Source organism: Ranitomeya variabilis, chromosome 1 (assembly GCF_051348905.1).
Source record: "Ranitomeya variabilis isolate aRanVar5 chromosome 1, aRanVar5.hap1, whole genome shotgun sequence".
Lineage (NCBI taxonomy): Eukaryota > Metazoa > Chordata > Amphibia > Anura > Dendrobatidae > Ranitomeya > Ranitomeya variabilis.
Window position 1 is genome coordinate 172,385,921 of NC_135232.1, and position 18,358 is coordinate 172,404,278.

The 18,358-nt window shown below is 45.9% G+C and overlaps 1 protein-coding gene across 1 annotated transcript in view; it reads left to right on the top strand.

The window, feature by feature from the left end:
- Positions 1-17,770, top strand: part of ARL14EPL (ARF like GTPase 14 effector protein like) — a 38,653-nt gene extending 20,883 nt beyond the window's left edge. The window contains exon 4 of the mRNA XM_077280790.1: positions 16,171-17,770. Within this exon, the coding sequence (XP_077136905.1) occupies positions 16,171-16,396 (226 nt within the window). The 3' untranslated portion in view covers positions 16,397-17,770. The remainder of the gene's footprint in view (positions 1-16,170) is intronic.
- The last annotated feature ends 588 nt before the right edge of the window (positions 17,771-18,358 follow it).

Genomic DNA, 18,358 nt, shown 5'->3' on the forward strand with positions numbered 1-18,358 from the left:
AAAAAAAAATAAAAAAATGACATACTCACCTCCCGTCGCTGCTCCTTAGCGTCCCATCTCTCCGCAGTGACTGTTCAGGCAGAGGATGGCGCGCACACTAATACGTCATCACGCCCTCTGACCTGAACAGTCACAGCAGAGGACACGGAAGACGGGACGGCGGTGGAACGAAGGAAGGTGAATATGAAATACTCACCTGCTCCCGGCGCTCCTGACGCGGTCCCTGCATGTCCCACGGTCTTTGGGAGCGGCAGCTTCTTCCTGTAGTGAGCGGTCACATGGTACCGCTCATTACAGTAATGAATATGCGACTCCACCCCTATGAGAGTGGAGTCCATATTCATTACTTTAATAAGAGGTACCAGTGACTACTGAACAGGGGAAGAAGCTGCCGCACCCCAAGACCGTGGGACATGCAGGGACCGAGTCAGGAGCGCCGGGAGCAGGTGAGTATTTGACAGGCATCGCTCCCCCTCACCCGCTGACCCCCCCGCCTTCCATGACTCGAGTATAAGCCGAGAGGGGCACTTTCAGCCCATTTTTTGGGGCTGAAAATCTCGGCTTATACTCGAGTATATACACGGTAAGTGTTTTTCAGACAGATTGTGCCTGGAAGTTGCCTGAAAAAAAAAAAAATGCTAAAAACACTCCAAAAATAACTAACATTATTATTATTATTATTATTATTATGTTTTATTCATATATATAGCACCATTAATTCCATGGTGCTGTACATGAGAAGGGGTTACATCAAAATACAAACATCACTTACAGTAAACAAAACTAACAATGACAGACTGGTACAGAGGGAAGAGGACCCTGCCCTTGCAGGCTTATATTCTACAGGATTATGGGGAAGGAGACAGCAGGTCGCAGGTTGCAGTAGCTCCGATGGTGTTGAGGTGGCCATGTGGTTATTACAGGTTGTAAGCTTCTTTGAAGAGATGGGTTTTCAGGTTTCTTTTAAAGGATCCAAATGTGGTGGATAACCGGACGTGTTGGGGTACAGAATTCCAGAGGATGGGGGATATTCGGGAGGTCTTGGAGGCGATTGGGTGAGGAGCGAATAAACGTGGAGGAGAGAAGGAGGTCTTGGGAGGACTGGAGATTACGTGAGGGAAGATATTGAGAGATTATTTTGGAAATATACGGAGGAGAAAGGTTATGAATGGCTTTGTAGATCAGTGTTAGTAGTTTAAACTGGATACGCTGGGAAATTGGGAGCCAGTGAAGGGATTTGCAAAGAGTGGAAGCAGGAGTGTAGCGAGGAGAGAGATTAATTAGTCGGGCAGCAGAGTTAAGGATGGACTGGAGGAGTGCGAGAGTGCTAGAAGGTAGGCCACAGAGGAGGATGCTGCAGTAGTTGAGGCGGGAGATGATTAGGGCATGCACGAGCATTTTGGTAGAGTGAGGGTTGAGGAAAGGATGGATTCTGGAAATATTTTTGAGCTGGAGGCGACAGGAGATGGCGAGAGCTTGGATGTACGGTTTGAAGGACAGGGCAGAGTCAAGGGTTACTCTGAGGCAGCAGATTTTGGGGACAGGGGAAAGTGTGATTTCATTTATTTTGATAGATAGATCAGGTAAGGAAGATATGCAAGATGGAGGAAATATAATTAGTTCAGATTTGTCCACATTGAGCTTGAGGAAGCGAGAGGAGAAGAAGGAGGATATGGCTGATAGACATTCTGGGATTCTGGAGAGCAGAGAAATAACATCTGGGCCAGAGAGGTAGCTCTGAGTGTCATCAGCATATAGATGGTACTGGAAGCCATAGGACCTTATGAGTTGTCCCAGGCCGAGTGTATAGATTGAGAAGAGTAAGGGCCCTAGGACAGAGCCTTGAGGGACACCAACATAGAGGGACGAGATGAAGAGGTAGTATGGGAGTAGGAAAAGCTAAATGTGCTGTTGGTAAGGTATGAGGAGATCCAAGATAGGGCAAGGTCTTTGACACCAAAGGAAGAGAGGATCTGTTGTAGGAGGCAGTGGTCAACTGTGTCGAAGGCAGAGGACAGGTCTAGAAGGAGGAGTATAGAGAATTGTCTGTTAGCTTTGGCTGTAAGTAAGTCATTAGTAATTTTGGTCAGGGCAGTCTCAATGGAATGGTGGGGACGGAAGCCAGATTGTAGGTTGTCAAAGAGAGAGGTAGATGCAAAGTGAGAGGAAAATTCAGCATGGACGTGCTGCTCAAGGAGTTTGGAAGCAAATGGGAGCAAAGATATGGTGCGATAACTGGACAAAGCACTTGGGTCAAGGAATGGCTTTTTGAGGATAGGTGTGATTGTGGCATGTTTGAAAGGAGTGGCGAAGGTACCAGAAGTTAGTGATAAGTTGAACAGATGGGTTAGGGATGGGATTAGTGTGGTGGTGAGGTTGGGGAGGAGGTGGGATTGGATGGGGTCAAGCTGTCTTTGACAGCAAAGACTTGCCTTGTTTGGTCAATCTTATTTTTGAAGTGCGTGGCAAAGTCCTCGGCAACGATTAAGGAACTCGTAGGGGGCAGCAGTGGGCGGAGGAGGGAGTTAAAAGTGTTGAACAACTGTTTGGGGTTGTGGGATAAAGAAGATACGAGGAATGTAAAATAGACCTGTTTACCAGAGGTGAGAGCTGATTTGAATGCGAGTGTTGCTTGTTTGAGTGCAGTGAAATCATCTTGCGAATGTGTTTTCTTCCAATGCCGTTCTGCAACTCTAGATACTTGCCAAAGCTTTTTAGTGATGTTATTGTGCCAGGGTTGTCTATTGATTTGTCGCACTCTGTTATGCATGACAGGGGTGACCGTGTCAGTAGCTGATGCAAGAGTGACATGATAGAAAGCAGTGGCAGTGTCTGTGTCATGGAGGATATGAATGCTAGTGGTAGGATAGAGTCAGAGTGTGTGGGTGTCTAGGTGTGCGAGGTTCCTGCGTGGGTGCGCATGTTGCTGGACATGGGTGACAGGTGAGGAGGACAGGGATGAGAAAGTGAGTAGATGGTGGTCAGATAGAGGGAAGGTTGTGAAGTTAGATAGGGAGCAGAAATGGGTGAAGACAAGGTCTAATGTGTGTCCATCTGTGTGGGTGACTGAGGAGGACCACTGAGTAAGTCCAAAATATGAAGTAAGGGACAGGAGTTTGGAGGCTGCTGACTGGTGGGTGTGGGGATGTTGAAGTCACCCTGTTGTGAATTCTATTTTTGGGCTCCCTGTAGTGGTCACAAGCGGTACTGTGTAGTGTTGTCTTTCTGCAGGTTGGCTGCATCAGCTGGTTCGTTATCCTTGGTTGGTTTCCTATTTAGCTCACCTGGAGACTCAGTTCCTTGCCTGCTATCAATGTATTCAGTGCTCTTCAGATTCCTTGTGTCTACCTTGCTCCCAGTCTCTCCAAGACAAGCTAAGTTTTTGTTTGATCATTTTTTGATTATCAGTGTTCATTATGTTTTTCTGTCCAGCTCGCTAAAATGTGATTTCCTCGCTTGCTGGTTGCTCTAGGGGACTGAGTTTCTCCCCCACACCGTTAGTTGGTGTGGGGGTTCTTGAAATCTCAGAGTGGATATTTTGTAAGGGTTTTTTACTGACCGCAAAGATTCTCTTTTCTATTTTCTGCTATCTAGTATTAGTGGGCCTCATTTGCTGAATCTGCTTTCACCCCTGTGTATGTGCCTTCCTCTTACCTCACCGTTATTATCTGTTGGGGGCTTCTATATCTTTGGGGATTATTTCTCTGGAGGCAAGAGAGGTCTTTCTTTCTCTCTAGGGGTAGTTAGTTCCTCAGGCTGGCTCGAGACGTCTAGGATTTTTAGGCACGTTCACCGGCTACTTCTAGTGTGTTTGGATAGGTTCAGATTTGCGGTCAGTCCAGTTTGCCACCTCCCTAGAGCTTGTCCTATGTTTGTTACTTAGCTGGAGTAATTTGTGATCCTCAACCACTAAGGATCATAACAGTATAGCAGGCCTAAAAGTGTTTAATGCATCGCAGAAGTGGGATAAAAAGAAGACCTGAGTACATTTTTTTTTTTTCCTTCCGCTTTTCCTTTGCTGCAGTCTGTTTAGCTTCTTTCATCCCCTTGAACTCTGGGTGGTTTTGAGCTCAGCTGCAGACATGAATGTTCAGACTCTGACTTCTAGTGTGGATCATCTTACTGCACGGGTGCAAAGTATTCAGGATTTTGTTATTCATAGCCATATGTCAGAACCAAAGATACCCATTCCTGAGTTGTTTTCTGGAGATAGATCTAGGTTTCTAAATTTTAAGAATAATTGTAAGTTATTTCTATCTCTGAGACCTCGTTCCTCTGGTGATTCCGCTCAGCAAGTTAAAATTGTTATCTCCTTGTTGCGTGGCGACCCTCAAGATTGGGCTTTCTCTCTGGCGCCAGGAGATCCTGCATTGCTTAATGTAGATGCATTTTTTCTGGCTCTTGGACTGCTTTATGAGGAGCCTAATCTTGAGAATCAGGCAGAAAAAGCGTTGCTGGCTATCTCTCAAGGTCAGGATGAAGCAGAGGTGTATTGTCAAAAATTTCGGAAATGGTCGGTGCTTACTCGATGGAATGAGTGTGCCCTGGCTGCAAATTTCAGAGAAGGTCTTTCTGAGGCCGTTAAGAATGTTATGGTGGGTTTTCCCACCCCTGCAAGTCTGAGTGATTCTATGGCTTTAGCCATTCAGGTTGATCGGCGTTTGCGGGAGCGCAAATCTGCTCATCCTTTGGCGGTATTTTCCAAACAGAGACCTGAGTCTATGCAATGTGACCGAACTCTGACCAGAATTGAGCGTCAAAGTCATAGACGTCAAAATGGGTTGTGCTTTTACTGTGGTGATTCTACTCATGTTATCTCAGCATGCTCTAAACGCTTAAAAAAATCGCTAAACCTGTCACCATTGGTACTATACAGCCTAAATTTATTTTGTCTGTTACTTTGATTTGTTCTTTGTCGTCCTACCCGGTTATGGCTTTTGTGGGTTCGGGTGCGGCCCTGAATCTGATGGATTTGTCGTTTGCCAGGCGCTGTGGTTTTGTCCTGGAGCCTTTGGAATTTCCTATTCCTCTGAGGGGAATTGATGCTACGCCATTGGCTGAGAATAAGCCTCAGTATTGGACGCAAATGACCATGTGCATGACTCCCGTACATCAGGAGGTGATTCGCTTTCTTGTTCTGCATAATTTGCATGATGTTGTCGTTTTGGGTCTGCCATGGCTGCAAGCTCATAATCCAGTTTTAGATTGGAAAGCTATGTCTGTGTCAAGTTGGGGTTGTCAGGGAATTCATGGCGATACTCCGTTGGTGTCTATTGCTTCTTCCACTCCTTCTGAGGTCCCTGAGTTTTTGTCTGACTACCAGGATGTATTTGATGAGCCCAGGTCCTGTGCCCTGCCTCCTCATAGGGATTGTGACTGTGCTATAAATTTAATTCCTGGTAGTAAATTCCCTAAGGGACGACTTTTTAATTTGTCTATACCAGAGCACGCCGCGATGCGGAGTTATATAAAGGAGTCTTTGGAGAAGGGACATATTCGCCCATCCTCTTCCCCTCTTGGTGCAGGATTTTTTTTTGTGGCCAAGAAGGACGGTTCTTTGAGAGACCTTGTATAGATTATCGTCTTCTGAATAAAATCACAGTCAAATTTCAGTATCCTTTGCCACTATTGTCTGATTTGTTTGCTCGGATTAAGGGTGCCAGTTGGTTCACCAAGATAGATCTCCGTGGTGCGTATAACCTTGTGCGCATTAAGCAGGGAGATGAATGGAAAACAGCATTTAATACGCCCGAAGGCCATTTTGAGTACTTGGTGATGCCTTTTGGACTCTCTAATGCTCCTTCTGTGTTTCAGTCCTTCATGCATGACATCTTCCGAGAATATCTGGATAAATTTATGATTGTTTATTTGGATGACATTTTGGTCTTTTCTGATGATTGGGAGTCCCATGTGAAGCAGGTCAGGATGGTGTTTCAGGTCCTGTGTGCTAATGCTTTATTTGTGAAGGGCTCAAAATGCCTCTTCGGAGTACAGAAGGTCTCCTTTTTGGGTTTTATTTTTTCTCCTTCTACTCTGGAGATGGACCCAGTCAAGGTCCAGGCTATTCATGACTGGACTCAGCCCACGTCTGTTAAGAGTCTTCAGAAGTTCTTGGGTTTCGCTAATTTTTACCGTCGTTTCGTCGCTAATTTTTCTAGCGTGGTTAAACCTTTGACGGATTTGACCAAGAAGGGTTCTGATGTGACTAATTGGTCTCCTGCGGCCGTGGAGGCCTTTCGGGAGCTGAAGCACCGGTTTTCTTCAGCTCCAGTCTTATGTCAGCCAGATGTCTCTCTCCCCTTCCAGGTCGAGGTTGATGCTTCTGAGATTGGAGCAGGGGCTGTTTTGTCGCAGAGAAGCTCTGATGGCTCTGTGATGAAGCCATGTGCTTTCTTTTCAAGAAAGTTTTCGCCTGCCGAGCGGAATTATGATGTTGGTAATCGGGAGTTGTTGGCTATGAAGTGGGCATTTGAGGAGTGGCGACATTGGCTCGAAGGAGCTAAGCATCGTGTGGTGGTCTTGACTGATCACAAAAATCTGATTTACCTTGAATCTGCCAAGCGCCTGAATCCTAGACAGGCTCGTTGGTCGTTGTTTTTCTCCCGTTTCAACTTCGTGGTCTCATACCTGCCTGGTTCGAATAACGTGAAAGCTGATGCACTTTCTAGGAGTTTTGTGCCTGACTCTCCGGGAGTTTCTGAGCCGGCTGGTATTCTCAGAGAGGGAGTGATTTTGTTTGCCATTTCCCCAGATTTGCGACGAGTGCTGCAGAAATTTCAGGCGGATAGACCTGACCGTTGTCCACCAGAGAGACTGTTTGTCCCGGATAGATGGACCAGCAAAGTTATTTCCGAGGTTCATTCTTCGGTGTTGGCGGGTCATCCTGGGATTTTTGGTACCAGAGATTTGGTGGCTAGGTCCTTCTGGTGGCCTTCCTTGTCGCGGTATGTGCGTTCCTTTGTGCAGTCTTGTGGGATTTGTGCTCGGGCTAAGCCTTGCTGTTCTCGTGCCAGCAGTTTGCTTTTGCCTTTGCCTGTTCCGAAAAGGCCTTGGACGCACATTTCCATGGATTTTATTTCGGATCTTCCAGTATCTCAGAAAATGTCTGTCATCTGGGTGGTGTGTGATCGTTTTTCCAAGATGGTCCATTTGGTGCCCTTGCCTAAGTTGCCTTCTTCCTCCGATTTGGTTCCTCTATTTTTTCAGAATGTGGTTCGCTTGCACGGCATTCCTGAAAATATTGTGTCTGATAGAGGATCCCAGTTTGTGTCCAGGTTTTGGCGGACTTTTTGTGCTAAGATGGGCATTGATTTGTCTTTTTCGTCGGCCTTCCATCCTCAGACTAATGGCCAAACCGAGCGAACTAATCAGACGTTGGAAACTTATTTGAGATGTTTTGTTTCTGCTGATCAGGATGATTGGGTGACTTTTTTGCCATTGGCCGAGTTTGCCCTTAATAATCGGGCTAGTTCTGCTACTTTGGTTTCGCCTTTTTTCTGCAATTCTGGTTTCCATCCTCGTTTTTCCTCGGGTCAGGTTGAGCCTTCTGACTGTCCTGGGGTGGATTCTGTGGTAGATAGGTTGCAGCAGATTTGGAACCATGTGGTGGACAATTTGAGGCTGTCACAGGAGAAGGCTCAGCGCTTTGCCAACCGCCGCCGCGGTGTGGGTCCCCGACTTCGTGTTGGGGATTTGGTGTGGCTGTCTTCTCGGTATGTTCCTATGAAGGTCTCCTCTCCTAAATTCAAGCCTCGCTTCATCGGTCCTTATAAGATCTTGGAAATCCTTAACCCGGTGTCTTTTCGTTTGGATCTCCCAGCATCGTTTGCCATTCATAATGTGTTCCATAGGTCTTTGTTGCGGAGGTACAGTTAGGTCCATATATATTTTGACAAAGACAACATTTTTCTACTTTTGGTAATAGGCATTACCACAATGAATTTTAAACAAAACAATTCAGATGCAGTTGAAGTTCAGACTTTCAGCTTTCATTTGAGGGTATCCACATTAAAATTGGATGAAGGGTTTAGGAGTTTCAGCTCCTTAACCTGTGCCACCCTGTTTTTAAAGGGACCAAAAGTAATTGGACAATTGACTCCAAGGCTATTTCATGGACAGGTGTGGGCAATCCCTTCAATATGTAATTCTCAATTAAGCATATAAAAGGCCTGGAGTTGATTTGAGGTGTGGTGCTTGCATTTGGAAGGTTTTGCTGTTAAGTAAACATGTGGTCAAAGGAGCTCTCCATGCATGTGAAACAAGCCATCCTTAAGCTGCGAAAACAGAAAAAACTCATCCGAGAAATTGCTACATTATTAGGAGTGGCAAAATCTACAGTTTGGTACATCCTGAGAAGGAAAGAAAGCACTGGTGAACTCATCAATGCAAAAAGACCTGGGCACCCACAGAAGACAACAGTGGTGGATGATCGCAGAATAATCTCCATGGTGAAGAGAAACCCCTTCACAACAGCCAACCAAGTGAACAACACTCTCCAGGAGGTAGGTGTATCAATATCCAAATCTACCCTAAAGAGAAGACTGCATGAAAGTAAATACAGAGGGTTCACTGCACGGTGCAAGCCACTCATAAACATCAAGAATAAAAAGGCTAGACTGGACTTTGCTAAAAAACATCTAAAAAAGCCAGCACAGTTCTGGAAGAACATTTTTTGGACAGATGAAACCAAGATCAACCTCTACCAGAATGATGGAAAGAGAAAAGTATGGCGAAGGCGTGGTACAGCTCACGGTCCAAAGCATACCACATCATCTGTAAAACACGGCGGAGGCAGTGTGATGGCTTGGGCATGCATGGCTGCCAGTGGCACTGGGTCCTTAGTGTTTATTGATGATGTGACACAGGACAGAAGCAGCCGAATGAATTCTGAGGTCTTCAGAGCCATACTGTGTGCTCAGAGCCAGTCAAATGCAGCCAAACTGATTGGTCGTCGTTTCATACTTCAGATTGACACTGACCCAAAACATAAAGCTAAAGCAACCCAGGAGTTTATTAAAGCAAAGAAGTGGAATATTCTTGAATGGCCAAGTCAGTCACTTGATCTCAACCCAATTGAGCATGCATTTCCCTTGTTAAAGACTAAACTTCAGACAGAAAGGCCCACAAACAAACAGCAACTGAAAACCACCGCAGTGAAGGCCTGGCAGACCATGAAAAAGGAGGAAACACATCATCTGGTGATGTCCATGAGTTCAAGACTTCAGGCCGTCATTGCCAACAAAGGGTTTTCAACCAAGTACTAAAAATGAACATTTCATTAAAAATTATTGGATCTGTCCAATTACTTTTGGTCCCTTTAAAAACAGGGTGGCACCTGTTTAGGAGTTGAAACTCCTAAACCCTTCATCCAATTTTAATGTGGATACCCTCAAATGAAAGCTGAAAGTCTGAACGTCAACTGCATCTGAATTGTTTTGTTTAAAATTCATTGTGGTAATATCTATAACCAAAATTAGAAAAATGTTGTCTCTGTCCAAATATATATGGACCTAACTGTATGTGGTACCTGTGGTTCCTTCTGTTGAGCCTCCTGCTCCGGTGCTGGTCGAGGGCGAATTGGAGTACGTGGTGGAGAAGATTTTGGATTCTCGTATCTCTAGACGGAGACTTCAGTATTTGGTTAAGTGGAAGGGCTATGGTCAGGAGGATAATTCCTGGGTTGTCGCCTCTGATGTTCATGCGGCCGATTTGGTTCGTGCCTTCCACGCGGCTCATCCTGATCGCCCTGGGGGTCTTGATGAGGGTTCGGTGACCCCTCCTCAAGGGGGGGGGTACTGTTGTGAATTCTATTTTTGGGCTCCCTCTAGTGGTCACAAGCGGTACTGTGTAGTGTTGTCTTTCTGCAGGTTGGCTGCATCAGCTGGTTCGTTATCCTTGGTTGGTTTCCTATTTAGCTCACCTGGAGACTCAGTTCCTTGCCTGCTATCAATGTATTCAGTGCTCTTCAGATTCCTTGTGTCTACCTTGCTCCCAGTCTCTCCAAGACAAGCTAAGTTTTTGTTTGATCATTTTTTGATTATCAGTGTTCATTATGTTTTTTTGTCCAGCTCGCTAAAATGTGATTTCCTCGCTTGCTGGTTGCTCTAGGGGACTGAGTTTCTCCCCCCACACCGTTAGTTGGTGTGGGGGTTCTTGAAATCTCAGAGTGGATATTTTGTAAGGGTTTTTTACTGACCGCATAGATTCTCTTTTCTATTTTCTGCTATCTAGTATTAGTGGGCCTCATTTGCTGAATCTGCTTTCACCCCTGTGTATGTGCCTTCCTCTTACCTCACCGTTATTATCTGTTGGGGGCTTCTATATCTTTGGGGATTATTTCTCTGGAGGCAAGAGAGGTCTTTCTTTCTCTCTAGGGGTAGTTAGTTCCTCAGGCTGGCTCGAGACGTCTAGGATTTTTAGGCACGTTCACCGGCTACTTCTAGTGTGTTTGGATTGGTTCAGATTTGCGGTCAGTCCAGTTTGCCACCTCCCTAGAGCTTGTCCTATGTTTGTTACTTAGCTGGAGTAATTTGTGATCCTCAACCACAAAGGATCATAACATCACCCATGATGATGGTGGGAATTTTAGCAGAGAGAAAGTAAAGGAGCCAGGTGGAGAATTGATCAATAAAGGCAGTGGTCGGACCTGGAGGTCGGTATATGACGGCCATTTGGAGGTTGTAGGGGGAGTAGATGAGGACAGAGTGGACTTGAAAAGAGGGGAGAATAAGGGAGGGTAGAGGTGGGATTGGGTTAAAGGTACAGTTGGAAGAAAGGAGAAGGCCTACTCCTCCACCATGTTTGTTGCCAGGGTGAGGAGTGTGGGTGAAGTGGAGGCCACGGTAACATAGTGCAGCAGGGGAGGCTGTGTCAGAGGATGTCAGCCATATTTCAGTGATGCCCAGAAAGAAAAGATTACGAGAGGTTAAGAGGTCGTGAATCACGTGGAGTTTATTGCAGATGAAGCGAGCATTCCATAGTGATCCAGAGAGAGGGTGCAGGGGGGTGGGCGTCATGGGCACGGATTTGAGGTGGGCAAGATTTTGGCTGTTTATATTGGGTTGGGAGTGATAGGAGGGGGTAGTAATGGGAGGTATGAGCTGTGGGGGTCCAGGATTGGGAGATATGTTGCCAGCAGTGAGGAGAAGCAGAGAGAGAGAGCAGGTGGGAGAAGGAAAGTGGGCGGTTTGTTTTGTGTTTTATTAGGAGAGATCTGAGGTTGAGGAGCAGGTCAGGTGTGGAGTCAAGAGGGAAGGAGAGATTATTTGCTTAGAGGGTGCTGGGGTTTGGGGATAGCGAGGAGAGTGAGGAGTAATGGAGCCAAAACTGTTAGAGCGTATGTCAGCATGATGAGAGTGTGATGAAAAGGGAAAGAAATTTAGTACATTTATTAACAGTGGTTAGTCTTACCTTCTGTTCACTTCTGACATATTTCTGATGTTATCCTTCTAGAGAGACCAAGGTACAGACAGACCTGTGTCTCTGAATTTATAACAAGCTAAGTGCACATGAAATAGGCCAGGTGTGATCAGGAGGGAGGGGCAGCAGGGAGACTGGTCACAGACACAGGACGGGATTAATTAGAAGTCAGAAGGGAGAATGCAAGGCGAAATTGATCCAAATGGAAAGATAAAGCCAACTGTGTATTGGCATCAAGGAATTAAAATGAGAAAACATGCAGGGGAAGGAAAAAAAAACCAAATACAAAACATAATGCTTGGCAATGTCAAAATGACTTGCTGTGATATGTTCTGTTTTTCACCACTTGCTTTAACTGCGTCAGGTTTCGAAACCGTGAAGTGGCTAAAAGAAGTGATTCGTCCATTTGTCTGGCAGTTTGTGGTTGGAAGTGGCCACTATCTTATATATGAAATGAAAAATAATAATTTAAAAAAAAAAAAAACACTGGTAACATTTTCCCAAAGTGGCTTACGATTGTAAAAACTAAAGGGTACGCCAGCGTCTTAAAGATGACATGGGCACATACCCTTAATGTGTATAGAGATAATTAGATGGAGGCCCGATGCTATCGCATCGGGGGGGGGGGCCGTAATGTCACGATGGGGGCGGGCTTTGCAGCGTTGAGAATCCCCCCATGTGTTCACCCACCTATCCATTCCCTCTTTCCAGATGTGCTGACTTCTCCCGTCTGTGCTCTCTTCTTTGACCTGTCTACCCCATGTGCTGTCCCCCTTGTCTGCTGTCTCCTTCCTGTGCTGTGTTCTCCCCTCATGTGCTGTCCCGTTTGAGCTGTCTCCCCCCTGTGCTCTGTCTCTCTCAACCCTGTGTGCTTTCTCTCTCCCCATCTGCTGTCTTCTCTGCACATGCGCTCCTCCTGTACAAAGATGGCGGTGGTCAGTGAATCATTTGACTGATCCCGTCGGCGGCATGTTCGCGATGGTGTTCCGCTGGTGGTACCGTGCAAGAGGCTGCGTACGGCGTATACATTGTGTGTGTGTATGTGTGGTGCATACGGCATATACACTCACTGGCCACTTTATTAGGTACACCTGTCCAACTTCTTGTTAACACTTAATTTCTAATCAGCCAATCACATGGCGGCAACTCAGTGCATTTAGGCATGTAGACATGGTCAAGACAATCTCCTGCAGTTCAAACCGAGCATCAGTATGGGGAAGAAAGGTGATTTGAGTGCCTTTGAACGTGGCATGGTTGTTGGTGCCAGAAGGGCTGGTCTGAGTATTTCAGAAACTGCTGATCTACTGGGATTTTCACGCACAACCATCTCTAGGGTTTACAGAGAATGGTCCGAAAAAGAAAAAAAATCCAGTGAGCGGCAGTTCTGTGGGCGGAAATGCCTTGTTGATGCCAGAGGTCAGAGGAGAATGGGCAGACTGATTCGAGCTGATAGAAAGGCAACAGTGACTCAAATCGCCACCCGTTACAACCAAGGTAGGCCTAAGAGCATCTCTGAACGCACAGTGCATCGAACTTTGAGGCAGATGGGCTACAGCAGCAGAAGACCACACCGGGTACCACTCCTTTCAGCTAAGAACAGAAAACTGAGGCTACAATTTGTACAAGCTCATCGAAATTGGACAGTAGAAGATTGGAAAAACGTTGCTTGGTCTGATGAGTCTCGATTTCTGCTGCGACATTCGGATGGTAGGGTCAGAATTTGGCGTAAACAACATGAAAGCATGGATCCATCCTGCCTTGTATGGAGCATCTTTGGGATGTGCAGGCGACAAATCTGCGGCAACTGTGTGATGCCATCATGTCAATATGGACCAAAATCTCTGAGGAATGCTTCCAGCACCTTGTTGAATCTATGCCACGAAGAATTGAGGCAGTTCTGAAGGCAAAAGGGGGTCCAACCCGTTACTAGCATGGTGTACCTAATAAAGTGGCCGGTGAGTGTACAGTGTGTGTGTGGTGCATATGGCGTATACAGTGTGTGTGTGTGTGTGTGTGGTGAATACGGCATATAGTGTGTGTGTGTGTGTGGTGCGTATGGCGTATACAGTGTGTGTGTGTGTGGTGAGTACGGCATATACAGTGTATGTGTGTGGTGAGTACGGCATATACAGTGTATGTGTGTGTGGGGAGTATGGCATATACAGTGTGTGTGTATGGTGCGTATGGCGTATACAGTGTGTGTGTGGTGAGTACGGCATATATAGTGTGTTTGTGTGTGCGGTGCGTACGGCGTATAGAGTGTGTGTGTGTGTGGTGCGTATGGTGTATACAGTGTGTGTGTGTGTGGTGAGTAACAACCAAAAACAAAAGAATTTGCAGTCATAGAATCCAATAAAAACAACTTTTATTAATAATCAATAAAATTGCACTTACAAAAAGACCAGACAATGTGTAATGAGGCTAGCAGATGACAATAAAATGCCAAAAGCAACATGAAACAGTAGTCACCCAAAGTTTTTGTGGCCCCAACGATAGCCCAGGTACAGCACAGGATTATAGAAGCATACAACATGTCATAGACAATAATACAACGTCAGTGAAGAGTAGCCAAAACAATACTTTCTATACAATTCCCATACCATTAGGCAGCAATAAGGCTACAGACATGAAGAGGCAAAATAGTATGCATATCACCTGATACAAGGAGCCTGAGCCAACGCAGGGGACACCGGATACCTAGTATGAACAGCGTCCGACATGACAGTACCCCGCCTTCTACGAGGGACCCCAGAGCCCTCACGACTTATAGGCCCCGGCTTGTCCGGATGGCGGCGGTGAAACATACTGACCAGCCGATCCGCATGAATGTCCGAGGCTGGTACCCAAGACCTCTCCTCAGGCCCATAACCACGCCAGTGTACCAAGTACTGTAAGGTGCGGCGCACTACACGAGAGTCAACCACCTTGGAGACTTCAAATTCAAAATTACCATCCACCAAGACTGGAGGTGGCATCAGCGCCGCGTCCACGGAACCCACCACCTTCGTTAAAAGAGATCTGTGGAACACCTTGTGTATCTTATACACCGACAGAAGCTATAATCGGCGACGCCCAATGTTCAGAAGAACTATTTAAAGGCAGTGGGCGTGACCCAGCTTCCAATCCGAGCACCAGCTAAATTAACCCTGGACCAGCTAGATAAAAACTAGCCGACGCCACTGAGCGCATAGTGGACAAAAGCGGAATTACCCCTGTCTGTCGAACGCCCTAGTATGAACAGCATCTGACATGACAGCTTTATGCTGTTTAGTTGCATTGTTTTTGCACCAGGAGCTTATCATTGCTGGGACCCAGCAGCGCAGTTCCTGGTAGTCTGACTCCACCCCCTCCTGTGATAAGCAGCTCACTGTCTATAGATATTGTATATACAGAGCGTGATATGGGCGGAGTTAGCTGTGGTGTGGGCGGGGTTAGCTCCCTCAGATCTGCTTCATTTCGAAATCTAAAAATACTGATTGTGTCAGAATGGCTGCACCCAGTCATCTAAGTGATACATCATTGGATTTAGGGTCTCTTTGCCTAAATCATGTTGCTCTCAGATGAGGTAACAAAAACCTGCAGACAGATTCCCTTTAATACCGTTAGCCTATAGCACTAGATTAACCAGTAACATCTTGTATCATCCCTTTATATTTACATGACACATCCCCCCTTGTTGGATACAGCTGCTCCCACAATGGGGGACACTTTTTATTAAAGGAGCGCAGTGTAATTGACATGATTGATACCTAATGGGAATGTATGAAATTCATGATTTTTAAGACCATGAAGATGATTGGAGGAGGCTGGCTGTTGAAGGGAGCACTTTGGCTACCCTGGTAGGGGAGGCTACTATTGCTTGGTCATAGTGGTGACACAACCAAACCTTTATAAGGGCAGTCTGTCTATGAGCCGGCTCACTGTAGCCTCAATCCCCTGATGATGCCAGTTTGGTGAAACATGTTCGGGAGGCTAAGGCTATGTGCACACGATCAGGTTTTTTCGCGTTTTTTCGCGCTAAAAACGCTATAAAAACTCATTAAAAACGCATGCATTATATATTCTATCATTTAGAATGCATTCTGCATGTTTTGTGCACATGGATGCGGTTTTTTCCGTGAAAAAAACGCATCGCAGTAAAAAAATGAGCATGTTCATTAATTTTGTGGATTTTCTGCGTTTTTCCCGCAATTCTATGCATCTGGGAAAAAACGCACAAAAAACGCATCAAAAACGCGTCAAAAAAGCGTCAAAAACCGCGAAAAAAAACGCATGCGGATTTCTGGCAGAAATTTCCGTTTTTTTGTCAGGAAAATTTCTGAAAGAAATCCTGACGTGTGCACATACCCTAATGGTTTTCATCTTTTAATAGCAAGTGTGATGTTGGGCTCAAATCAATACTTACAGGATAGGGATCAGACTATACTGTGGACCGCGGCCACACAGCTCTCAGATATAAGTAATAATTTATTACCTCACTCTATTTGGGGATAATTATGATTTGGAAATTCCTATAAAAGTGACGCTATCTCGATATAGGACTTTTATCCATCGCACTGTGTGGTTATAATTTTTAGTACACTTCCTTCTAATTATTGATTTATAGAATAAAAGTTCTGTTTTTTATTCAAGTCTTTATGCGGTATCTTTGGCAATATGCTAATAATGAAGTAATGACTTGCCCTACGCTGACTGAGGAACAGTGATGGTGGCATGCTGTATCATCTGACACAACGGTTTTGTCTTTCTCAGGGTCGCTGTAAAGAAATATGACAAGCAGGGTAAACTCCTGTGTAATAACCGGGACCTGTGTGACTGCCTGGAGGAGAGCTGCAAAGGCTGCTTCTATCCTTGCCCCAAGTGCGGCTCCTGCAAGTGTGGCCCCGAGTGCCGCTGCAACAGGAAGTGGGTGTATGACCGAATACAGACCGAGGCTGGAGACATCATTAGCAAGATGCCGTTTTATGTACCTGATTAATAGAGGAAGGTTTTCTACACAGTTATGTAAGGGATGTGTTTAAAGGAGAAGTCCAGACAACATTCTTATTTTATAAACCTACCTAATTACATATGTAATGACTGAGGTGTAAGTGTATTGCTATACTTAGTGATCGCCATCTTCTCCGGTTTCTCCGTTGTGTAGGGCAGAGCTAGTTCCTTCAATACAAGCCTATGGCACCTCAGAACGAGCCTCCGAAGACTTAGGGCTGTGTCAGATTCCATGATAATGGGTCTGATATCAGCTCACAATGCAGGGGCCGGCCGCACATCTCCTGACCCGAGCGTCATGGCTTCATATATTTCTCGGATCTGTGCAGCCAGCCCGTGCTTTGGATCTGACATCAGACCGATTGTGACGGACATCTGACACAGCCGGGACACAGATGGAGTGACTTCACACATAAACCCTGTGTATGCAGGTCATGTGGGCAGGAAGAGCAGCGGACTGATGCTGGAAACGACCACGATCAATAATACACTTACATTAAAATACATAAGTACTTATGGCAGTTTGTGAAAGAAAGTTGTTGATGGCCGTTCTTTAAAAGGGGTTATCCAGTCCAAATCGATAACTCTGAAGTCCCTCTGTGTGACTGCAGACTTATGAATCCCCCCCAATACGCGCACTGTGCACTGCGGAAAATCGCCAGTTTCTGAGCGGGGACGGAGGGTATGCGTTACACATACTCCCGGCCAGGGCACTTCTAGTGGATGTGGCCCCGCTCCATACACGCCCCCTCTAGTGATGCGGCCCTCCAACTAGAGGGAGCGGCTTTGCTCAATACAATTGTATGGAAGCGAGGCCCCGCCCACTGGCCAGGAGTATGTGTAACTCACATATACCCTTTGGTCCCCGCTCAGAAACCAGTGTATCCCCACAAAGCACAGTACAAGCGCTCACACAGAGTACCTGCAGAATTATCAATTTGGAGTGGACAACCCCTTTAAATAAGTAGGAATTATCCCAAAAGTGACTCATATGTCAGTCAGATAAGTCATAATAATTTGAATAATTTCTGTTCAGCTGCTACTAAGCTTCACAGACCCACAGAATGGTCCTGATCGGAAAAATGTGGTACAATTACTCTTAGGCTACTTTCACACTAGCGTCGTACGACGCATGACGAATTGCAGTGAAAGTGCCGCACAACGGGGGCAGCGGATGCTGTTTTTCAACGCATCCGCTGCCCCATTGTGAGGTGCGGGGAGGAGGGGGCGGAGTTCCGGCCGCGCATGTGCGGTCGGAAATGGCGGACACGACGCACCAAAAAACGTTACATGCAACGTTTTTTGGTGGCGACGGTCCGACGCAACACGACGCATCCGTCGCACGACGGCTGCGACATGTGGCAATGCGACGCACTGCGTCGCTAATGCAAGTCAATGGAGAAAAAACGCATCCTGCAAGCACTTTTGCAGGATGCGTTTTTTCTACAAAACGACGCATAGCGACGCAGTGCACGACGCTAGTGTGAAAGTAGCTTTACTGAAAAGAATAGATATGACAGCAACTTTAAAGGGAACCTGTCACCATAAAAATGCAGTCTAATCTGCAGGCACCATGTTATAGAGGGGGAGTAGACTGATATATAGTTTAGTGAGAAAAGATTCAGTATAACCTGTGATTACATAATTTTAACCTCTGTTTGTGATATCATTGGTCCAGTGGGCGGTCCTATCAGTGACTGACAGCTTTCCTTATATAAGAGGGCACACAGAGATGGCTGTCAGTCACTGATAGGACCGCCCACTGAACCCAAAATCTCAGAACCAGCAGAGGTTACCGTAAATTGATTGAAACACAGATTATACTGAATCTTTTCTCACAAAACTATATATCAGTCTACTCTGCCTCCGCCTGCAGATTGGACTTCATTTTCATGGTGACTGGTTCCCTTTAAGTGTCGGTAAGAAGAACTGACCTGGTTTGGGTCGTGTC